The 25714-nt window shown below is 37.3% G+C and overlaps 1 protein-coding gene across 3 annotated transcripts in view; it reads right to left on the minus strand.

Moving 5' to 3' along the window:
• The window catches only part of TEX10 (testis expressed 10), a 49878-nt gene that overhangs the window by 12684 nt on the left and 11480 nt on the right, over positions 1–25714 (minus strand). For all 3 annotated transcript variants that reach the window (XM_032240197.1, XM_032240195.1, XM_032240196.1), the window contains 7 exons: positions 24644–24756; positions 15689–15927; positions 14905–15040; positions 13567–13742; positions 11806–11983; positions 6956–7044; positions 5543–5676 (listed from right to left, as the gene is read on the minus strand). In XM_032240197.1, the coding sequence (XP_032096088.1) occupies positions 5543–5676; positions 6956–7044; positions 11806–11983; positions 13567–13742; positions 14905–15040; positions 15689–15927; positions 24644–24756 (1065 nt within the window). The remainder of the gene's footprint in view (positions 1–5542; positions 5677–6955; positions 7045–11805; positions 11984–13566; positions 13743–14904; positions 15041–15688; positions 15928–24643; positions 24757–25714) is intronic.

A 25714-nucleotide genomic window follows, 5' to 3' on the forward strand; every position in this document is an offset into this window, starting at 1 on the left:
GATACTTGGTATGATTTTGATTTTTTTTAATTTGTTGAGATCTGTTGTGACCTACCATATGGTCTATCTGAGAGACAGATAGTTCTATGTGCTAATGAGAAGAATGTATATTCTGCAGTTTCTCGAGTAGAATGTTCAGTAAATGTCTATAAAGTCTAATTGGTCTACAGTTCAATTTAAGTCCAATGTTTCTTTGTATTTTCTTTCTCAATGATCTAATGCTGAGAGTGGGGTGTTAAAATTGCATGCTGCCAGGAACGGCGGCTCACGCCTGTAATCCCAACACTTTGGGAGGCTAAGGTGGGCAGATCACCTGAGGTCAGGAGTTCGAGACCAGCCAGACCAACATGGAGAAACACCATCTCTACCAAAAATACAAAACTAGCCTGGCATCGTGACGCATGCCTGTAATCCCAGCTACCTAGGAGGCTAAGGCAGGAGAATCTCTTGAACCTGGAAGGCGGAGGTTGCGGTGAGCCGAGATCGTGCCATTGTACTACAGGACTGGGCAACAAGTGAGCAAAACTCTGTCCCCCGCCAAAAAAATACATTGTATTGCTCTGTATTTCTTCCTTTAGGTCTAGTAATACTAATGGAATCTGGGTGCTCTGGTGTTGGGTACATATATATTTAGAATTGTTATATCCTCTTGCTGAACTGATCCCTTCTTCATTACATAATTTTCTTTGTATTTTTTGAAACTGTTTTTGATTTGAAGTCTGCTTTACCTGTAAAGTATAGCTACCCCTGCTTACTTTTGGTTTCTGTTTGTATGAGTATCTTTTACCACCTCTCTAATCCCAACTTTCAGCCAAGAAAGTACTTTTTGGCTTTTGGGATTTTTTTTTTTCTTTCAGCACTTTGATTATGTCATCCCATTGTCTTTTGGCCTGTAAGGTTTCCACTGAAAAGTCTGCTGTTAGTCTGATGAGATTTTCTTTATAAATAGCTAGACATTATTCCCTTGCTGATTTTAGAATTCTCTCTTTCATTTTGACTTTAGACAGTTTGATTATAACACGTCACAATGAAGTCCTTTCTGCAATGTATTTTCCTGAAGACTGCTGGGCCTTCTGTATCTGGATGTCTAAATCTCTTGCTAGGCTTGGAAAATTTTCATCAATTACTTTGTTGACTAGGTTTTCTAAGCTTTAAATCCTTCCCCTTGGGAATACCAATAATTCATAAGCTCAGTCACTTTACATAAGTCCCAAATGTCCTGTAGGCTTTGTTCATTCCTTTACTCCCTATGAACATGGACACAAAATTCCTCCATAAAATACTTGCAAATCAAATCTAAAAGCACATCAAAGATACTACACCATGATGCAGTAGTTTCTATCTCAGGGGTGCAAGAATAGTTCAATATACACAAATCAATAAATGTGGTAATTCCCATAAACAGAATTAGGACAAAAACCATATGATCATTTCAAAAGACACAAAAAATCCATTTATTAAAATTCAGCATCCCTTCATGATAAAAACTCTCAACAACCTAGGCATAGAAGAAACACACCTCAAAATAATAAAGGCCATATGTGACAAACCCTCAGCCAACATCACACTGAATGGGGAAAAGTTGGAAGCATTTCTTGTAAGAAATGGAACAAGATTTCTTACAAGGATGCCCACTTTCACCACTCCTTTCAACATGGTACCGGAAGTCCTACCCAGAGCAATCTGGCAAGAGAAAAAAAAAATAAAAGATATCCAAATTGGAAAAGAGTAAGTCGAATTATCCCTGTTTGCTGATATGATTTTTTTTTAAGAGATGGGGTCTCATTCTGTTGCCCCAACTGGAGTTCAGTGGCACAGTAATAGTTCACTGCATCCTCAAACTCCTAGGCCCCAGCTATCCTAGTAGCTAGGGTATCCAGCCTTCCAAGTAGCTTGTACTACAGGTACATGCCACCACATCCAGCTAGATAGTGGTATGATCTTACATCTAGAAAAACTTAAAGATTACACACACACACAAAAAACAAATTTGAAAATGAAATCAGTAAAGTTTTCAAGATGTAAGATCAACTTATAAAAATCAGTACATTTCTATATACCAATACTATCTAGTTGAGAACAAAAATCAAGAAAGCAATCTGACTTATAACAGCTACAAAAAAAACCCTAGGAATAGGGGTGGGGGTGGGGAAAAAGAAAAAAAAGAAAAAACAAACCTAGGAATATATTTAACCAAGGAGGTGAAAGAACTCTACAAGAATAAGAAAACACTGATGCAGAAAAAAGTAGATGACACAAATGGAAAAACATCCAATGTTCACAGATAGGAAGATTGATATTGTTAAAATGACAACACTATCCAAATTAATCTTTAGATTAAATGAAATTTCTATCAAAATACCAATGTCATTTTTCACAAAATTAGAAAAAAAAATCCTAAAATTAATATGGAACCAAAACAAGAGTCTGTATAGCCAAGCAATACTAAGCAAAAAGACCAAACCTGGAAGTATCACATTACCTGTGATACTTTACCTACAACGCTGTAGTAAACACAACATGGTACTGGCATAAAAACAGATGCATAGATCAATGGAACAGAATAAAGAACCCAAAAATAATGGCTCATATTTATAACCAACTCAGCTTTGACAAAGTCAACAAGAACATACATTGGAGATAGGACAACTTTCACAATAAATGGTGCTGGGAAAATTGGATTGCCATGAAGAATGAAACTGGATCTCCCTTAACAATATACAAAAATCAACTCAAGATGGATTAAACACTTAAAGACGTGAAATTATAAAAATACCAAAAACCTAGAGAAAACTCTTCTGGACACTGATCTAGACAAATAATTCATGACTAACAGCCAAAAAGCACAAGCAACAAAAACAAAAATAGACAAATAGGATTTTATAACACTAAATAATTTCTACACAGAAAAATTAATTACCTAAGCAAACAGAAAACCTGCAGAATGGGAGAAAGTATAGGCAAACCATGCGTCGGACAGGAGACTAATATCCAAAATTTACAACACAAGAAGCTCAAACAACAACAAAAAATCAAATAATCCCATTAAAAAGTAGGCAAACGACATGAATGGGTACTTTTCAAGATGGCAAAATTGGCCAAAAAAGCACATGAAAAAATGCTCAACATCATCAATCATCAGAGAAATACAAATTAAAACCACAAAGAGTTATCACCTTATACCAATCAGAATTGCTATTAAGACAAAAAAAAAACAGGTATTAGTGAGGATGCAGAAAAGGGAACACTTATACACAGTTGATGAGAATGTCAATTAGTACACCCTCTGTGGAAATCAGTATAAAGATTTCTTGAAGAATTGAAAATAGAACTACCACTAGATATAGCACTCGCACTACTGAGTATGTACCAAATAAAAAGAAATAATTGGCTGGGCGTGGTGGCTCAAGCCTGTAATCCCAGCACTTTGGGAGGCCAAGGCAGGCGGATTACAAGGTCAGGAGAGTTCAAGACCAGCCTGGCCAAAAGAATGAAACCCTGTCTCTAACAAAAAAATATAAAAATGAGCCAGGCGTGGTGGCGAACCTGTAGTCTTGGATACTTAGGAGGCTGAGGCAGGAGAATCATTAGAGCCCGATGGGGGGGGAGGGTCGAGGGGGAGGAGTGGCCGAGGTTGCAGTGAGCCCAGATTGCACCACTGCACTCCAGCCTGGGCAATAGCAAGATTCCGTCTCAAAAAAAAAATAAATAAATAATAATAATAATAATTACATCAAAAAGATTCCTATGTTTATTATAGGTTTATTACAGGACTATTCACAATTTCCAAGAGCAAATATATGGAATTGACCTAAATGTCCATCAACATATGCATAAAGAAAATATGATATTTACATACAATGAAATACTATTCAGCCATAGAAAAGAATAAAATCATGCCTTCTGCAGCAACACGGATGTAACTAAAGGCCATTATCTTAAGTGAAACAAGTCAGACACAGACAAACAGCGAATATTCTTCCTTGTAAATGGGAGCTAAATAATGTCTACTCATGCACATAGAGTGTGAAATGACAGACAATAGAGACGGAAAAAGGTGAATGGGTGGGAGCGGTGAATGACAAGAAATTACTTAATGGGTACAGTGTATGTACATTGTTGGCTGACAGATACTCTCCGATACCTGATCTTGCATGTAACAAAACTGTAATTGTACCCCATAAATTTACATACATACACAAGAGTATAAAAATAAACTTAAGAACTTAGAAATGAAACAAATCCTTAGTATTAATGTTTGTGATATTTTCTGTGTGTTTAGCGTGTTAAGCATTTATAACATTTAAGACAAAATTTTGCCTATTAGGGTAAAAGATCAGCCTTATAATTCCAATTTAAAACATATCAGCAGCTGGGCATGATGGCATATGCCTATAGCCCCAAACTACTCAGAAGGCTGAGGCAGAGGATCACTTAAGCCCAGGAATTCGAGGCCAGCCTGAGCAAAACAGCAAGATCTCTAAAAAACAAAACACCAAACCAAACCCCAAAACAGAAATGAAAAACTTTTTATAGTCAGTAGTTAGTTAATTTAGACTTGTGGTTTTAATTTGAAGTTTCATTAAGTAGTACTAAAACATACGATTTTCCACATTTATATGTTTAATTTATTAGGTATCTCTAAGATTTACTTCAATCATATGTGAAAGTTTGTCAGGAAACTGAAGTATTTCACAAATACTGTTAAGGTTATTCAAGAAAGTAAAAAAATTAAGTTTGTAAAAGGAATAAAATTAAATCAAAGTCCTCTTTTAAATGTTCAAATTTACGTAAAAAATAAGACTTGTAGGCAGCCAGGTGTGGTGGCTCACGCCTGTAATCCCAGCACTTTGGGAGGCAGAGGTGCAGATCATCTGAGGTCAGGAGTTTGAGACCAGACCAGCCTGGCCAACACTGTGAAACTCTGTCTCTACTATAAATACAAATTAGCCAGCTGTGGTGGCGCATGCCTGCAATTCCAGCTACCTGGGATGGAGAGGCTGAGGCAGGAGAGTTGCTTGAACCAGGGAGACGGAGGTTGCAGTGAGCTGAGATAACACCACTGCACTCCAGCCTGGGTGACAAGAGTAAAACTCTGTCTCAAAAAATAAAAATAAAGTAAGACTTGTAAACCAAACTTCAAAACTTAAAGAATTTGGGTTTTAAATTTAATTTTAATAAGCTACATAGTAATTCTTAAAACCAAAGGAACTGGTGAATAATCTTCCATTTACAAAGTCACCTTCAAGGATACCAACTCTTAAGTTTTACCTTCAAAAACTCAAATTCTTCCTCTTACATAATGTTTTCCTCTTTTAAAAAGATGGATCTATCATTCAAATTGCTGATTTGTTCTGTTCTAGTGGCATAATTTAGAAAAGAACATTTTCCTTTTCAAACTTACTTCTACCCAAGATTATAAGCACTTGTAAACAAGTATCTTTGAAAAGATCTCACACAAGGCAACTGATATATAGTAACTGTTTCTGGTTGATGAACTGAATTTTAATAATTACCAGTTTCTTTTTAAATAAGCTATTACCTCTGTTACATCCCAGTGGTGTAAAAATTGATCCAAATCTGTAAGGTAGAGAAGCACAGGGGAAAGCTGTGTCTGGATGACATGAGGAACTCCTCGAAGGCTCTGAAGCCAAGTCAGCTCCTCTTTTGAAAACCCTAATTCAGGTAACAAAGAAAGCCAATTAAAAAACAAAGGCAGTGACATTTCTCATAATTTTTTAAAAAACAGAGATGACATGTCTTCAAGTGAACATCCTTTAAGCTACCTTGTTTACTCTGAGCTTCTGCATTTCATGCATGTTTTTTATATTAAAAAAAATAAAATGCTACCAATGGAGGCAGTTAAATTCATATAATTATATAAAAGATTTGATGAGACTCGATCTATACTATAGCAAGAAACAGGTTTTACCCCTTTTACTAGGGTTTTGACACTTTTACTTAAAGTGAAAGACATAAAATCTTTCCAATTAATGGTAGGTTTAAAAGCGAATGTGCAAGTAAAAGCAATAATAATACTCCTACATATATATCAAATGCCTTAGGTTTTTAGATAATAATCCTTCAAATGTCTTAAAACTGCCCTATCCCCCTGTTTTTACTTTGACAATACATGTATAGTTCATTTAACAATTTCTGGTTCCCCTTACCACCTCTATTACATTTGGCCTGACCTACACAACCAACCTGCCAAAGTCCCTCCTGAAAGGTAGTTCTCAGAATGATCAGAATACCACCGATGTGGCCCAGCATTATCTACCTTGATGTTCAAATACTATACTTCTGTAAGCACAACCTAAAGAGGCATTGTCTAGTTTGAATGCCACGCCATAGTACTGACTCTCAATGAGCTTTCTAAAACCGCTAAAAACTTTTTGACAAGTACTATTATTAACAAAGCCATCTCAAATGTATACTTTCAAAAATATACAACAAACATATAGGAGTTTACGTGTATCTTCTGAAATATTTATTTTGCTGGATTCAGCACAGTATTGGAATTGCCTAGTTCTTTTTGGATTCTGACACTGTATTAACTTTCCTAATTTCAAGTCTTCAGAGAATTTCAAAGAATCCCATTATTATCCAAGTATAAAATGAAAATATTCAAATAATACAATTATTTAAAGTAACAGTAATACATCAAACTTAAAAATACAATAACATGACATTCAAATAATGTTCAGGGTTTTAATACTCATACTGTAAGAGATTTAAAGACAAATCATCCATCTTCCTGCCTCAGGAGCCTAACAATGTAGGTCAGAAATATTCCTTCAAAGATTTCCACTTACTAATCACAAAAATCATTCCAAGATAGAATATTTATCATCTTCAAAACTGAACCAAACCAATAAAATGTCAAATCTTAAGAGGAGAATTATGATTCATATTAGGTTTTTTCTTTTTTAATCCGGCATGTGAATGCGGTTACCTGTAAGTGTGGAAAACAAGAAGCTGAAATAGTCCACATCACTCATCAACCAGTCTTTAGCTGAATACTTCCACCCAGAAAATGATGATCTATAACAAACAATGGGAGAACTATTACCAGAAGTGACCAAGCTGACAGACTTTTCAAAGGCAGCATAGTACATAACCATTTATCTTTATTGAAAACAAGTTTCATGTAGTAGCTCAAAATAAAACCCCTAGTATGCATTGTATTAATTGTATATTCAAGGGCTCAAGTACCATAGTAGGAAAGTTTGAAATTCAAGCATATTAACATAAAGTTTCATTAAAAAGCATACTTGATCAATATATATAGTACGACAGAAAATTTCCATCCCATTTGAAAATCAGACTCTAAGGAGCCAAGATAAAGTTTTGCTTTTCAGTAGTAGGTTCAGCTGCTATGTATTTACTATTTGATTTTTATAGTCTTAGCCTCAGTAAGCGAGTTAAGTTTAAATAAGCTTCAGCTTCCTACATAACTAAGCAAAAGTATCTTAATTAGGCAAAGAAAATATAAAGCAACTATGTGTTCTTATTCTTAGCAAAGTTGTATTTCACAATACAACTTTATTGTATTTCACAATAGTGCAGCTAAGGTATTGGCAGAGGACTCAAAAGGAATTGCTAAATGTAAAGCAGCTTCTCATTAAATGAGGATTATTCGGTTCCTGCTATGAGATCAGTTTCTAGTGTCTCCTTTAAAAATCCCCTTCACAGTAAGGCTGGAAAGAAAGAACAAATGTCAACTATGGGTATTGCAAAAAGGCTGAAAATATACAGACAAGCTGATACTAAAAATTTTATCACAGACATCTGAATAAATATCAAACAAAATTAGGGGCTTCTAATTCACCTATAAGTGCTTATTCTTTTTTTTTTTTTTTTTTTTTTTTTTGAGAGGGAGTTGCGCTCTTTTTGCCCAGGCTGGAGTGCAATGGCACGACCTCGGCTCACTGCAACCTCCACCTCCTGGGTTCACATTCTCCTGCCTCAGCCTCCCAAGTAGCTGAGACTACAGGTGCCTACCAGCCCACCACCACGCCCCGCTAATTTTTGTATTTTTAGTAGAGACAGGGTTTCACCACGTTGACCAGGCTGGTCTTGAATTCCTGACCTCAGGTAATCTGCCCACCTCGGCCTCCCAAAGTGCTGGGATTGGCCTTATTAATATTCTTAAGGAGGGGACAGACGTAAAATAGCAAAAACACTTTTCTTGAGTATCATTCCCACGTGATAAGCAAAGGTTTATGAAGGCAACAGCACAAGCTAAAGGGGTTATAAAAAGCATAGATGCTCAACAGAAAGAAGTACAAAATAGGGGTTAGAAAACAATTATCCTCTTGAACCCAATAAAAACAGGAAACAATTGTGCCATCCAGTGGCCAAAAGGGGAGCAAACTTATTTAACAGCCTATTTAAAATTCTGACCTTGTGAAAAGTGATAAATGACAAGCAATATATCACACTTTCTTTAAAACTATTAAAACCATACACACTTTCCAAGCCTGAACACTTCTGCGAGTAAAAGAGGGTGCTGGCGCTAATTATGCTGGGCCAAAAGGAGTAAAATGGAACTGTTCCCAGCAGACCAGGTCATATTTATATTCACCCTATTTAAAACCCAAACCAACTTCTTAACGCAAGTCAATCTCTCCTTCCTCAGAGATTTTATATAACACCAAAGAGCATCTTTCCATATTTATGCTTTATGTTCCCCCAATCTGGCTATAAATAAACCGGGGTAGAGGGGTAAGAACTGAGAAAAGGCCACTGGATATTGCTATGGAACACCACAAGTAGAATGGTATGAGGAAAATGTCAGATTCTAAAATACTGTAATTGGTTGGTAAAAAGGTAGAGACAGCAATTCTAAACACATTTTTGAAAAGCTGAGAGAAAATAAACACGAACGATTTCTAGCTGATGGGTTATTAACACATGGAATCCCTGCTTATGTGGTACATGTCCTGCCATTAGACAAATGCTTTAACAGAGATGGCAAGGCATCGGAACTACAAAAATTGAGTTAAACTTGATCTCACAGACCAATTAACGTGACAAGATAAAAATCAGCAATGAGTAAAGGAGTATTTCAGAAAATTTAATCTGGCAGCAGTGCACACGATGCATGGGACTGAGAAGTAACATTATAAGAGTGTTAAGTGGGAAATAATTTTTCAATGGGCTATTTTATAGTCATGGTCAAGAAGACAAGGTATTATAAAGAGAAAACTAAAGATATGAAGTAACCCAACATATGTCTGAATGAACTAAACTTAGTCTTTTTTTTAAGAGTCTCCCTCTGTCACCCAGGTTGGAGTGCAGCGGGACAATCTCAGCTCACTACAACCTCCGCCTTCTGGGTTCAAGCAATTCTCCTGCCTTAGTCTCCTGAGTAGCTGGGATTACACGCACAAGCCACCACGTCCAGCTATTTTTGAATTTTTAGAAGAGAGGGGGTTTCACCACATTGCTCTTGCTGGTCTCAAACTCCTGACCTCAAGGTGTTCTGCCCGCCTCAGCCTCCCAAAGTACTGGGCTTACAGGCGTGAGCCACCACACCTGGCCAGTTTTAAATTATGACCCTACGAAAAGGGATAAAATGATAGTGCCATGGGCTCAAGAAGGCTGAAATTTTGTATTCTTTTTAAAAAGGGACTACTTGGGCAGGGGCAGTGGCTCATGTCTGTAATTCCAGCACTTTGGGAGGCCAACATAGGCAGATCACCTGAGGTCAGGAGAGTTCGAGACCAGCCTGACGAACATGGAGAAACCCCATCTCTACTAAAAATACAAAATTAGCCAGGCGTGGTAGCACATGCCTGTAATCCCAGTTACTCAGGCAGCTGAGGCGGGAGAATCGCTTGATCCTGGGAGGCAGAGGTTGCAGTGAGCTGAGATCCCGCCACTGCACTCCAGCCTGGGCAACAAAAGCAAAACTCCACTTCAAAAAAAAAAAAAAAAAAAAAGAGAGGTGGTAATAATATACCTATATAGAGAGAAGTCTACTAATAGATTCTGTACAAACACTAAAATTAAAATTTAATTTGGTACTTTTAACTATAATGAAAATCGTTTAATTACAAGTCCATATTATCAATATTTGTAAAATTAATATATTTTCCCCCAACTCTTGCCACAAATCTCCACAAAAAGTTAAAAAAAAAAATTAAAAAATTAAAAATTTTAAAAAACATCATTGACAGAAGTTACTAAACATAAGCGAACAGATGTTGATGAAGACATCAAATGCATCTTCCAAGGAGAATCAATTTCAAGAAATTGAAAGGGTGATGGAACTGAACTGAATGTTAAGTTACATCCAAAGAACAGAGTGCCCTCTACTGGAAGTCAAATAAAAAACCTCTTAAATTATAGAAAAAAACATTTAATTTTTAAAAGGCCTAGCATTTTGCTTACATGAAACAAAGGTTTCTTCATCTCTAAAAACGTGAGAAACTAATCAATATTTAAAATTCTTTTAAAATATGATCAGGCCCCTCAAATGTGCATATACAACAAAGAAAGAGGCTGGGAGCAGTGGCTCACGCCTGTAATCCTAGCACGTCAGGAGGCCGAGGCAGGTGAATCATGAGGTCAAGATATTGGGACCATCCCGACCAACATGGTGAAACCCTGTTTATACTAAAAAACAAAAATGAGCTGGGTGTGGTGGCACGTGCCTGTAATTCCAGCTACTCAGGAGGCTGAGGCAGAAGAATGGATTGAACCTGGGAGGTGGAGGTTGCAGCGAGCCGATATCACACTATTGCACTCCAGCCTAGCAACAGAGCGAGACTCCATCTCAAAAAAAGGAAGAAAAAGAAAAAACCGAAATCTTGAATTTTTAAATACAAACGATATTCTATTTATATGTTTTGCTCTCTACTTTGGTAAAAGGAAACTTTATTGTCAGTTATGAAGCACACCTCCAGTGAACAGAGCCAAATGTCTGTCCTATACTGGTATGAAGAAAGCCTACTAAGAGTAAGCTACCCTTAATTACCTGAGATAGGGGATCTAGACAACAACTTTTCAACTGCAGCCTAGATTTCTTTTTTTTTTTTTTTTTTTTTTTGATGTGGCCTAAAACCACATCAGACCCTTCCCATGAGCCACAACCAGTAACACTGCAGAATACTAAAATATTATGACTGAAGATATATATACAAGGATACTTCCAACACAAACAATATAAAACCTTTCAGAGTAAAACAGCACAGCCACTATGGAAAATGGCATGTAGAGCTAGCTACTTGGGAGGCCAAGGTGGAGGATCTCTTGACCCCAAGCCTTCAAGGCTGCAGTTAGCTATGATCATGCCACTGCACTCGAATGTGGGCAATAGAGTGAGACCTCATCTCTTAAAATATTAAAACTTTTTAAGAAAGGTTAAAATGGTAAATTTTACATTTATTAAACCACCAGAAAAAAAAAGTGAGAGATTACAGGTGATTCCTGGTCTCAGTTCACGAGCTTATTTAATTCGCCAGTGACATTAAATTCATCTGTATTCCAATTCCATAACAACAAAGGTTTGAAGTAGGACACTCTTACCTACCAAAAAATCCCTTATTATGCACACTTTTGAAAATTCCATTTCAACCCTTATTCCAACCTAATAAAAATCATTAAACAAGTAACTTGAAACAGTCTTACTCTTATGAACTTACTCTACATACTGATATCAACAGAGTTGTAATTGTTGCATTAAGAGTAAATGAAGTAATGTAGTGTATGTGACTTCAAAAGCCTTCCGTAATTCACAAATTACCAGTAAAAGGGGGAGATTATACACTTCAAATATAGCTCACTTGAGCATGCTACCTCATGTGCAGTATCCCGATAAGCATGGCAGCCAAACTTGAACTGAGTCTTCCCATAATACAGCAACGACTTAACCGAGAAAGCAAATCAGTAGGCAGATTGGGTAGGAAATATACAAGCTGAACCAAACGCTGCTGAGAGTCTGCAGGGAGAACCACCACAGTGCCTTCTTGTGGATCTAGTGAGGTGGACAGACATATTAAAATCAACTATGATAAAGCAGATCAATGACTTCCATTGAATTATAGGCTAACATTTTATGCTAAATATCCATTACTTAAAAGCATAATTATATTACTATCATAAGGCACATATGCACAGCTTGTTATGCTACTGCACAAAACACCAAACATAATTTATTTAAAGATTTAATATCCAAGTGTCTTTTTGGAAATAAAAACTTTCATGGGAGTAAAGAGGAAAAGAGATTGGGTACAAAGAAAACAAGCAATTTTGTTAAACAGTGACAATTATAACATCAACCTGACTTATGGTAAAAGAGTTTGTTTGCTGTGTGTGTATATATATATATACACCTACATATATATGACCAATATTGAAAGATACATATTTAAAACTATAACCCACAAAAGTGGAAACCACTCAAATGTTCATCACTAGACAAATGGGTAAATACCTGTGGCATATCCACACAATGAAATACTACTCAACAATAAAAAGGAATAAAGTATTGATACTTGCTGCAACATGGATAAATCTTGAAAATATTATGCTAAGTGAAACAAGCCAGACACAAAAGGCCCCATGTTATATAATTCCACTTATAAGAAATATCCACGATAGGCAGATCCATATAGACAGAAAGTAGGTAAGTGATTTTCAAGGGCTGAGGGAAGGAAGGAATAAGGCTAAACTACTTATCAGTACAAATTTATTTTTGGAGTGACAAAAATGTTTTGGAATTAGATAGTGGTGAGAGTTGCACAATCTTAGGAACGTATTTTTTTATTTCTTTTTTTTTTTTTTTTGAGACAGAGTCTCACTCTTGTTGCCCAGGCTGGAGTACAATGGCATAATCTCGGCTCACTGCAATCTCCACCTCCCGGGTTCAAGCGATTCTCCTGCCTCAGCCTCCTGAGTAGCTGGGATTACAGGCACACACCACCAAGCCCAGCTAATTTTTGTATCTTTAGTAGAGGCAGGGTTTCACCATGTTGGTCAGGCCAGTCTTGAATTCCTGACGTCATGATCCACCAGTCTTGGCCTCCCAAAGTGCTGGGATTATAGGTGTGAGCCACCACGCCCGGCCAGGAATATATTTTTAAAAATTCATTGAACTGTACATTGTAAAACAGTGAATTTTATGGTATGTGAATTATATCTCCATAATTATATACATACATACATCCCAGTTATGTTTTAATAATTTTGCTTAAAGTATTACTTGTCAGTTCCAGAATAAAGAATATAAAGTCATACAAGATATTCATTATGATTAAATAATAAAGATATGTCTTGCCAAAGGAATTTTTAAGTATCAGATTAGTTTTGAATTTATGAATAGCAAGTAGTTTGAAAGACAATTTAAGAATGTAATAAGCATCTAGAATCATTAACCTTTTATATTCTAATAAATAATACTACTGAAAATGAATTTACTGGCTGATGTTTTGTTTTGGCAATGGCATCACTAATTTAGACTAACTGACAGGCAAACCTACAGAGCGCCTCTTAAAAACTTCTTTTGTATATCAGGGTGGACCAATGACTACCTACACCATTAAATAAACAAACTCTTACCATAAATTCGGAGGGCGGTAGCTTGTAAACTCTTCAGTAATTCTTTATTTGCTCGTGCTGCAGCAGTATGAATGATATCAATAAGCTGTGTGGAGAGCTCAGGATTTCGGGAGCCAAGATGAGCAAGTTGCAACGGTAAACCAGCCAGCCAACGGGATAACACTTTACTACGATATCTTAGAAAGACCAAGGAAGAATAAAATGTAATTCTTAAAGACAAGGAAAATAATTTAAACAACAAAAAAAAATTTAAACCAACACATCACAAAGTGACTAATTATGTACAAATAATAATACATTATTCATTTAAACATTTGAGAACCTACAAGATGCCAGCATCATCTTCCAAGGCTTTACCCACTAAATTAATTTAATTGGGGGCAATATATATATATTATATTTTTATTTTGAAGGATAAAGACACTTAACTGAACTATTTATCCTAACTGGTGTTACTGTATATTAACAAATGTACAACACATTCACCGTAAGTTGCTTCGACACAAAATGGCTTCAAACTTGTGCTATTTTATTCCTTGAGAAAACTTGGTAGAGTGCAAATGTCTTATAGTAAACATTTTTACTAGGTCCCCTGAGAGATTGATGATTCTATCATGGACTCTGCTGTCAAGACAGACCTGAACTTAAGTCTCAGCTCTACTACACATTAGCTACGTAATACTCACCAATTTATTTATTTTCTGCTTCCTTCTGTAAAATGGGAGCTAACAGTATCTACCTCACAGTAGCAGTATGAAAATTACTGAGGTTATGTAAAGTACTGGCTTAAAGTAAATACTAGAATGTTACAGCTACCTATGTATGTTGAGGTATCCCAAATCTTCATCTTCCTCTCAAACATTTCTGACCTGTATCAAATAAACCTCAAATTTGCCTTACTGAAAAATTCCTGAGTTGCACTCTTTTGTTGTCTCTCTGATAGCACCAAGCTAGGCCAGAAACTTTCTCATTTTCTACTGCCCTCACTCTTATCCTATATGCCTCAATATGTCACTAATGGCTAGAAATTCAACCTCCATAATTTTTAAGGAAAGAGAAGAGGCTGAGGTTGTTACAACTGTTCCTTAGCTGCAAGTGGGCAGGTAGAAATGTACGCCTAAGCAGTCTTTTATTTGTTCAAATATGGGCATAACGTTTACTGGCACTATTATGTAGGCTTCTTATAAAATTTTGTATCATTTCTTAAATGCAAGCAAGTAGGATTAAAAAGAATAAACTTCTCCAAAGATTTAATCTCTCTAAAATTATTTAAATATTTAAACAAACTACAGAAAAACTCAGCAAGAGAAAAAGAAAGGAAAAATAACAAGATTTTACCTGAATCTACAAGATCTCAGTTCTTCTGTCTGATAGATTTTACTGAAAAACTTCAATAACAAAGTTCGAACTGGAAGGATAAGGCCCCTCTGCTGATATAATGTATAAACTGCCTTAATAAGAGTCTCTGTGTCCTCTATAAACAGAAAGAAAACAACTTGCATATGAATAAAAAAAGGTTTCTTTAACAGTCCCCAAATTCCTCTGAATGCACAGAAGGACTTTACTTTGCTCCTATGGCAAAGCCAATTTTAGCCACAAACTGACAACTTCCATTGAAGTCCTACAGCAATGGCTTAATAAAAATGTCAAACCAATCAGTAGCTACACTATAAATTTTCTTAAGAACAAACCTAGGAACAACAAAAAACAAGATATTAGAAACACGATTTAGATGGGAACCAAACAGGAAAGCTTTGTTTTGAATCAAAGTCACTCTAAAACTGACTTAATATAACTTAACTTCAAGCTAAAAGAAAGGTAGAGAGACAGGGAAGATTCATTCCATATGAATCAAAGGGAAAAGTTCTCAATTTCTAGTCAAACTAGATCAGAAGATGGTAGAAATCTTTATCAATTTGCTTCAGAGTAGACCTACCCACTTAGAGATACTCTGAGCCATAAACAATTTTAGTGTTCAAGTAGACAGTAGCTACCTTTTATAGCTCGAATATAATTAGCCTGACTACATGGAATGTTTAGAAGTCGTCATTTCAAAGCTAGACCTTAAAATAGCATACGTAAGAGCTCTACTCTTAAATGAGGGCAAAGTAGCATCACGTACCTCTGTTTGGTTGTATTTGCATTAGCCTCCAGGATACTCCAAGCAATCTGTTCAGTTGCTTACTATTTAGCCTAGAGCCATCTTCAAGGGTCTCTGTTACAAATTTCCTTATCATTTCTATCCAACTGCAATCCTTTTGCAAAGTTGTGGCATTTGCCAGGGAGACCATGATATCAGACAGTGTTAAATTCAGTAAGAGATGATCTATGTTATTGGAGAGAACTGTGCAATGCTTGATGCTAGAAACAAACAAAGACACACACATCTATAAAGTGTTACATCTACCATGCCTGCTTCATTAGGATACTTAAAATAACCTATCAGTGGATTTTTTAAAAATTCCCTTCTAGAATTAATAGATGGCAAGTAGATAAGTACATAAACAAGATTTAGGCCACAGTTCTATAAATAAACCATTTCATTATGGAATCAGAGTTGTTCAAAGAAGGTATAAATTAGAGTGTATACAGCTCAATTCATTACTCAAGGTGCTATTCACACAAAATGTAAATGCCCTTATGTTTTGCTTGGGGACTTGAAAGATAAGACTTAAAAACCCTGACACACCTGATTTCTTTTAAAGGAGATACTTATATCTGGATGGAAATCACAGTAGATCTTGGTTCTGCTTTTAACTTATCATCTGACTTAAAAGAATCACTAGTCCTTCCTGGCCATAACTTTCTCACATGTGTAATGGGGAGACATATCCAGGTAAGCACTGATTTGAAAGAATTTTATAATTCACATATGAACATCAGTTTATTCACTCTAGCCAAACAAAACACAATTTCAAAAAACCTCAAGTATTTAAATAAAAACGAAATTTGCAACTTAAACATACTCATTTCAGACTGTAGTATATTCAACAGCAGAGCTTATTTCTTTCATGTTTCAAAAACATAAAGCTGGCTGAGCATGGTGGCCCATGCCTGTAATCCCAGTGTTTTGGGAAGATGAACTAGGAACACTGCTTAAGGCTAGGAGTTAAGAGACTAGCCTAGGAAACACCGCGAGACTCCATCTCTCCAGAAAATAAAAAGAAAATTAAGGCCGGACACAGGGGCTTACCTGTAATCCCGACACTTTGGGAAGCCGAGGTAGGTGGATCACCTGAGGTCAGGAGTTCAAGACCAGCCTAACCAACATGGTGAAAACCCATCTCTACTAAATACACAAAAAAATTAGCCAGGTATGGTGGCATATGCCTGTAATCCCAGCTACCTGGGAGGCTGAGGCAGGAGAATCACTTGAACCCAGGAGGCAGAGGTTGCAGTGAGCCAAGATTGTGCCATTGCACTGCAGCTGGGCAACAGGAGCAAAACTCCATCTCAAAAAAATAATAAAATTAGTCAGGCATGCTGACAAGTGCCTATAGTCCTAACTACTCAGGAGACTGAGGTAGGAACATCACTTAAGCCCAGGAGTTTGAGGTTACAGTGAGCTATGATCACACAACTGCACACCAACCTGGGCAACAAAAGAGAGACCCTACACTAAAAACAAAACATAAAAATGTAAAGTTAACTAAAGCCATAAATATCACAAGCCAATCAATTTTTTTTTTTGAGATGAAGTCTCAACTCTGTCTCCCAGGCTGGAGTGCAGTGGCATGATCTTGGCTCACTGCAACTTCTGTCCTCCCAGGTTCAAGCGATTCTCCTGCCTCATCCTCTTGAGTGTGGGATTACAGGTGCATGCCACCATGCCCGGCTAATTTTTTGTATTTTTAGTAGAGATGGGATTTCACCATGTTAGCCAGGATGGTCTCAATCTCCTGACCTTGTGATCTGCCCGCCACAGCCTCCCAAAGTGCTGGGATTACAGGCATGAGCCACCGTGCCCAGCCAATCCAATCGACTTTAAAGGAAAAGATTAATCCCAGTTAGGCTTGAGCAAGGACACAGTAGTAAGGAACCACAAATATATGAGAAGGGAAATAAAAGAAATCTGGCATTATCGAGCATCAAATATAAGACCAGGAATGACAAATGAGACTGGAAAGGTAAAATGGAACCAGATTATAAAGAGCCAGAGGCTAAGGACATCAGAATTAATTCTATAAGCAAGGGAGTAACATGGTCGCAAACTTCCTTCAGAGAGCTGATTGCGTCGATACAAAGGGGAAAATCAGAGTTACAGGCTATAAACAAGCAGTTGTGGGGCTACTACAGCACTCCAACGGCTACTACAGCACTCCAAGCAAGAGTTGGCAAGTCCAAGAACCAGGGTCAATACTGGTATGAACTGGGAGAAGGAGGGCATTTAGAAAGAACAAAAATTAGCCACATTTAAAATGTGCTTAAATATATACAAATATATGAGCCTGAAGATGGTGGAGACAGGAGTAGTAGTCATCAAGGATTCTAGCATTAGTGATTAAATTGATAGAGATGATGAAGAAAAAGGGGCAGAGAGATTCAGAAATTAATTCTACATTGGATATGTTGAGCCTAAAGTATCCTAATCAATTCCAGATGAAGATGGCCAACAATAGCTCAATGTACAAGTCTCACACTGGAAGAAGTACGAGCTATTTAATAGAAATGACCCATATGACCACTCCTAGTGGCAAAGAAAACTAGGAAATCTAGTTTTTATTTTGTGTAGTGATACATCCAGAAGAAAATTAGGAGTCCTATCATTAAGAAAAGAGACAATAAACACTGGGATGGACTTGCAACACTTCCTCTACACAGGTAGAGCTTTGAAAAATTTACCCTAATTTTATCTCAAGCAGCATAATCTATTATGATCCAGAAAGTCTCAATGTACATCTGCAAACCTGAGAGAGTTTCTTCTGCTCCTCCAATAACATATACAGAAATTTTAAAGACTAAATATACCAACCAACAATTCTAGGAGGAAGGCAGATCTCTGATGAAGCTTCAATTTTTCAATTTCCAGTAAAGGTAGTATAGATAATTATAATCTTGCTGAAAAGATCTAGAAGTGCAAGATTCCAGGACTCAAGGTTTAGTCCTGAGGGCAACTGCCAGTTCCAAAGAAAAAAGCTGCAAAACTAAGGCAAACTTTTAGTGGCTTCACAAAAAAAGGAAGTCAAAAGTCAAAGCCTAGGACCTGCCAAGACATCTCTTTTTTTTTTTTTTTTTTTTTTTTTGAGAGCGTGTTGCTCTGTCACCCAGGCTGGAATGCAGTGGCATGATCCGCCCACCTCAGCCTCCTGGGTAGCTGGGATTCCAGGAACACACCACCACCCCCAGCTAATTTTGTATTTTTAGTAGAGATGGGGCTTCACCATGTTGGCCAGGCTGGTCTCGAACTCCTGACCTCAAGTGATCTGCCCGCCTCAGCCTCCCAAAGGGCTGGGATTACTGTGTGAGCCACTGTGCCCGGACAACGTCCCTAACCTAAGCTTGGCCCTTAAAGGTTTCTCTCCCAGGGAAGTAAAAACCAGTCTTAAGATAAACCTGAATCCTAGTTCTGCATCATTCTAGCAGTTTAAGGAATAATTACTCCTCATCTATAGATTCAACACAATTCCAATCAAAGTTCTAGCAAGCTATTTAATTGCTGACAAATTGATTCTGAAGTCTATATGGAAAGGCCACAGACCCAGAATACTAAACACAAGACTAAAGCAAAACAAGCTGGGCATGGTGACTCATGCCTGTAATCCCAACATTTTGGGAGGCCAAGGCAGGAGGATCTCTTGAGCCCAGAAGTTCAAAATCAGCCTGGGCAACATAAGGAGGCCCCACCATTAAAAAAAAAAAAAAAAAAGAAAGAAAGAAAGAAAAAAAAAAACCAAAACACTAAAGCAAAACAAAGCTGGAAGACTCAAACTCCCCATTTCCAGACTCACTGAAAGCTATAATAAGCAAAACAAGATGGTATTGGTGAAACAATAAATGTACATAAACTAATGGAGTAATGTTCATAGCAGCATTATTTACAACAGCTAAAAGACAAGAAAAAACCCAAATGCCCACTGACAGATAAACAAAATGTTATGTATATGTATTAATACAATGGAATAGTATTTAGCACTGTAAAGAAATTATCAAGCCATTAAATGAAATGGAAGAGCCTTAAAATGAATATTGCTAAGTGAAAGAAACCAGTTGAAAAGCATATATACTGTATGACTCCAACTATACGATATTCTGAAAAAGGCAAAACTATGGAGACAATAAAAAGGTTGGTGGTTACCAAGAACAAAGGTGGTAGTCACCAAGAGTTACGAGGGAGAGAGGGATGACAAGCTAGGCAGAGCACAGAGGATTTTTTTTAGTCAATGAAACTACTCTGTATGATATTATAATGGTGGACGCATATCATTATACATTTATGAAAATTCACATAATGTGTAACACCAAAAGTGAACCCTAATGTCAAGTATCACTTTAGGTGGTATTGATGTATTAAGAATGGAGGTTCATTGACTGTAACAAATGTACCGCTCTGGTGCAGGATGTTGACAGGCCACACAAGTGTGGAGGCAGGGAGTACAGTACACCTTAAGATGTTCACAAGATGGTATCACCTAATGACACATTTCTCAGAATATATCCCAGTCACTACGTGTCATGCAATGTACATGAGAACTCTCTGCTTTTTGCTCAATTTTGCTTTGACCCTAACACTTCTCTAAAAAATAAAGTCTATTTAAAAAAAGGAAAAAATGAAATTTTAATACATACTACAACATGAACCCTGAAGATCTGTTAGACACAAAAGGACAAACGCTGCAATATTCTACATATAAAAGGTACCTAGAATAGGCAAATTCATAGAGACAGAAAGCAGAACAGTAGTTACCAGAAGCTAGAGGCAGAGGAGTATGTGGGGGTTATTTGAATACAGAGCTTCAGTTTGGGATGACAAATTCTGGCAATAGATGGTAATGATGATCACACAATAATGTAAAAGTACTTAATGCCACTAAACTGTACACTTAAAAAGTGGTTTAAAAGGTTAATGTTATATATATGTTACCCCAATAAAAATAAATTCTATCTTTTTTAACTCTGTATTTCAACCTGAGATTTAAAAAGGTAGACATCAGGTTAAAAATACAGACTAGGCATGGTGGCTTATGCCTGTAATCCCAACACTTAGGGAGGCTGAGGTGGATGGATCACCTGAGGTCAGAGTTCAAGACCAGCCTGGTCAACATAGTGAAATCCTATCTCTACAAGATACAAAAAATTAGCCAGGCATGGTAGCACATGCCTGTAATCCCAGCTACTTGAGAGGCTGAGGCAGGAGAATCGCCTGAAACCAGGAGGCAGAGGTTGCAGTGAGCCAAGATTGCACCACTGCACTCCAGCCTGGGCAACAAGAGTGAAACTCTGTCTCAATAAATACAATAAAAAATAAAAGTAACAATACACTGAGGGTACATGAATAAGCGGACCAACACTGGCCTAGATCAGGGATCCCCCAACCCTGGGCCACAGGCTGGCACTAGTCTGTGGCCTGTCAGGACCAAGGCTGCACCGCAGCAGGTGAGCGGCGGGAGGGTGAAGCTGTATCTGTGTTTACAGCTATTCCCTACTGCTCACAGTACTGCCTGAGCTCAGCCTCCTGTCATATCAGTAGCAGCATTAGATTCTCATAGGAGCACGAACCCTATTGTGAACTGTGCATGCAACGGATCTACGGTGCATGCTCCTTATGAGAGTCCAATGCCTCAAGACTTGTCACTGTCTCCCATCACCCCCAGATAGGACCGTCTAGCTACAGGGAAACAAGCTCAGGGCTCCCACTGATTTTACATTATGGTAAACTGTGTAATTATTTCAATACATATTACAACATAATAATAATAGAAATAAAGCACACAATAAATGTAATGCACTTGAATCATACCAAAACCAACCCTCCCACCTCAGGTCCGTGGAAAAATTGTTTTCCATGAAACCAGTCCTCATAGCAACATGATTGGGGACCTTTGGCCTAGACCACTGTTGACTACCCTAACTTTGATTTGTGCCGCCGTTCGCAGGCTATTTGCTAAGTATTTAATGCACTTACTTAAGAGCAGTCTGTAGGCCCTCCAAAAATCAGTCACTGGTGGGAATCTTATGAAAAGTAGGTTATACTGTCAATCCGATATCTTTGCTAAAAATCCCTCAATTTCATCATCTCAATCTCTTCATAAAATTATTTCCTTTTCTTTTTTTCCCATTTGTATCTCAGCACACTGTCACTTCCGTCAGGGCCGCCTTCTCTAAGATGGTCTTCCCTCCATGAAAGATCAGGACCAACTCCTTATTACATACTCCTGTATTAATCTAAGCTCTTCCTTCACTATGTTTATCAAAATCAGTCACTGATTAAAGAATCAAGTGAAATAGATGTCTTTTTCATTACACTGTACTCCATGAGAACTAGTACCCTATTTCCTTTACCACAAAATGCTCAGCAACTAGTACAATAAATGCCTTGCACATAAGAGTCCAATAAATTTCTTGAATGATACACCAATACACTCTTAAATAACTTATTTACACTGAATAATTTATTTACTAAATCCTAAACACCTTAACCACAATTTAATCATATTTTGATGAAAATTATATATGGAATGCCTTATCTGAAAAAATACACATATAATTCTCTATCAATACTTCAAGAGTTCATGGACTTTCTTTCTGAAGCTTACTTATAAACCCCCAGAATAAAAATTCAAGTAAGAAAATTGTATGGGGGAAAAAAAAAATCTAACATTTTGCTCAATGAAGTGTCCTTTGATTCTGTCCCCTCAACTCCAGAAGCTCCCTAAAACAGTTCTGACTGAGCCAACGTCTTTAATGCCAAACAAAAGGATCTGAAAGATAAATGAACTCGAGTCAAAAAATGACTGCCACATCAAGGCCAGTGAAAAAAATCAGACTGGACCCAGATGCATGTTCTCCATCCATTTCCTAATCCTATAGCTTTCTTACATGCTATCTCCTCCAGTTACAATAGTCTCATCCCTTGCATTTCCACCTGCTGAAACCATTCATGTTCAAACCCAGTTCAAATACTACTCTTCCATTTAGCTTTGTCTGTTTATCCTAACAAGTGATCTTGCTATGAATTCCTATAGCACTTAGCTGTACAGTTCTAATATACTTATATACTGCTTTGTGTTACATATGTATATTTACTTCTCCTGCCAGTTACTGAGCTACTGTTTCTCAGCTTGAAAGTCACCCTCTATACTCTGCTTTGTGACCCTGGGGTTGGGACTCCGTGACCCGTATTTTTCCCTTTGGAGATGGCTTATTAGGCTCTGCCAATAAAGGTGGTAGAAAGAGACTAGAAAACTGTAAGACAAGATGGGACACTCTCTGTTTGCTTGCTAGTTTTGTTTTTGTTTCCTATAGCTGCCAGTGTCAATCAGTAGCTCTTCTTCAGGTCATTTGCAGTTCATTACAGCAGCCACAGCAGACTCCACTTTGTAGTATTTCTGACACAGAACCAGAAACGTCATGCCTCTAAGAAACATCAGCACCAGCCAGCCAGCACTGCCTTTTCAAAGTACTGGGCCCCATCCCTATAGGGCCCTTGCTCTCAGCTCAAGACAATAGTACCCGCTGAGGAGCATCCCGTTCTCAGAGGTTAGAGTTTTGGCTCCTTTCCTCCAAGCTTCTTCCTTGTTCTCCCAGTTCTACAAGTACTATCTGCTTCCTGTAGTTGCTACCTCCACAATACCTAACTTCCTTTGTATACCTAGTTAACAATTCTTTATAATAAATTCTCTTGTTAAAAAACCACTGTCGAGGTTTCTGTCTCATGACTGTATCCTAACACTCTTTTATGATTTAGAATATAACTGCTTAAGGGCGGGCGCAGTGGCTCACACCTGTAATCCCACCACTTTGAGAGGCTGACCTGGGCAGATCACTTGAGGTCAGGAGTTCAAGACCAGACTGGTCAACATGGTGAAACCCTGTCTCTACTAAAAATGCAAAAATTAGCCAGGCATGGTGGTGCACACTTGTGATCTCAGCTTCTTGGAAGGCTGAGGCGGCAGGATCACTTGAACCCGGGAGGCAGAGGTTGCGGTCAGCTGAGATGGTGCCACAGCCTGGGCAACAGAGTGAGACTCCATCTCAAAAAAAAATAATATAACTGCTTAGCAGAGCAGGTTACATAGCTTAAAAAATCTCATCCTTTCTATCACAATACTTTGTTCTCCCTTGTTCACAGTTAGCAACCAAAATAAATATTTAGTGAATGAATGAAAAACTTTTATGCCTGAAATACTGCTTCTAAGCATATCCTCTGAACCCTGTTCAAAAAAACCTCAATGATTTTCTAGCTAGTATATTCCCTTTGATATATTTAAGAGCCTCTGACAGACTTTAAGATCCCTTGCAAGTGTTTGCTCATTTATGGGAACTATATTATTAGTGTTTTAGCTTGTACCTGCTTGTCGAATTTTATTACATAAGTGGTTCTCACATTTATCTGCTCTTACTTGACGTTGTCACTTTAAATAATTTCTAGGCTTACTATTTTTTTTTTTAACCTTCACCTTCTAATCAGTTACCCTTTACTTCTGATTTTTCTCCAATTATCCTTCTTCCTTCAGGATACTGATATTAGCTTCACTAATAGGTTCCTCATGTATAAATGAGGGCAAAACTAGATGATCATCACAATATTCTGTTGCTTAAGAGATTCCATAATCTCACAGGGCCTCACCCAAATAAACCATCCACCCTGGCAACTTTTATTAAATTTGTATTTACGTAAGTTGATACACTCATCTAGCACAAAAAAAATCATTTTACAGACTTAAACAAAATTTAAAAACTGTTAATCCCAAGGCTCAAACTGACTTCTCCAAAAATCAGCCATACTACTTTTATTTTCACAAAATCCAGACACAAATACACAGCAGCGTACAAAGTTCCATATTAAGGCTAATTATCTTCTGATAATTTCAGGTTAAACAGCTTTTCAAGGTTATATAGTGAAAAAGAATCAAAATACCTTTTATTTGTCTCTTTCCTTTTGTGCTTGGTTATTTCTTTTAAGGCATATGGAAAACGACTCATAAAATGGTGTTTGAAATCAATAAGGTAGTTCTTTCGAAGCCATGACTCCTATTGAAATAGCAAAGATTAGTAAAATCTACAAGAAAAAAATGTAAAATAACCAATAAAACTGGAAGAAAATTGACAACTTGTAAAATAAATGTCCCATCATAGTACACTTTCTACCAGTAATATGTAAGCCAATTTTAAACTCAGAATGAACTGTTAAAGCATCCAGTTTTCATCCATAGATCCCTTTGGTGCTTAATAATTACTTTTACTTGCATTCTGTCTGCTGCTTAAGTGAAAAAGTGAAAATATCTGAGACTTACGAAAATTCTGAATTTGGACTATCAATGCAATGTTTATGAAATACACAAGAAAGTCTTTCTTCCTGATGTTCTATCTGTACCATAATTCTATTCTCCAGCAATTCCATTATTTCCCATTAAAGGTCAACAATTTCACAAACCAATGCATTTCCTTAAAATGCTTAAGTAGTTTTGGTGAATTTATCATTTCCCTCCTATGGAAACACTGTCTAATTCCAGATCAGAGTATTCTTTATTTCCTCTTATCCAGGGTAACCCAACAATCCATTTTGTCAGAGACTGAGAAGATTCCCAGATATGGGACTTCAGGTGCTAAAACAGCTGGTTATCCTACAACTCAATTTTTCTTTTCTGAGAAAGAAGTCTCATTCTGTTGCCCAGGCTGGAGTACAGTGGCACCATCTCAGCTCACTGCAATCTCCGCCTCCCAGGTTCAAGCGATTCTCATGCCTCAATTTCCTAAGTAGCTGGGATTACAGGTGCCTACCACCACGCTCAGCTCATTTTTGCATTTTTAGTAGAGACAGGATTTCACCATGTTCACCAGGTTGGTCTTGAACTTCTGACCTCAAATGATCCATCCCCCTTGGCCTCCCAAAATGCAGGGATTACAGGCATGAGCCACCACACCCAGCCGTACAGCCCAATTATTGTTCCTCCTTAGTATCTTTACTGGGTTCTCTTCTTCCTGACTT

Source organism: Sapajus apella, unplaced genomic scaffold (genome assembly GCF_009761245.1).
Source record: "Sapajus apella isolate SASKATOON/1434 unplaced genomic scaffold, GSC_monkey_1.0 scaffold46, whole genome shotgun sequence".
Lineage (NCBI taxonomy): Eukaryota > Metazoa > Chordata > Mammalia > Primates > Cebidae > Sapajus > Sapajus apella.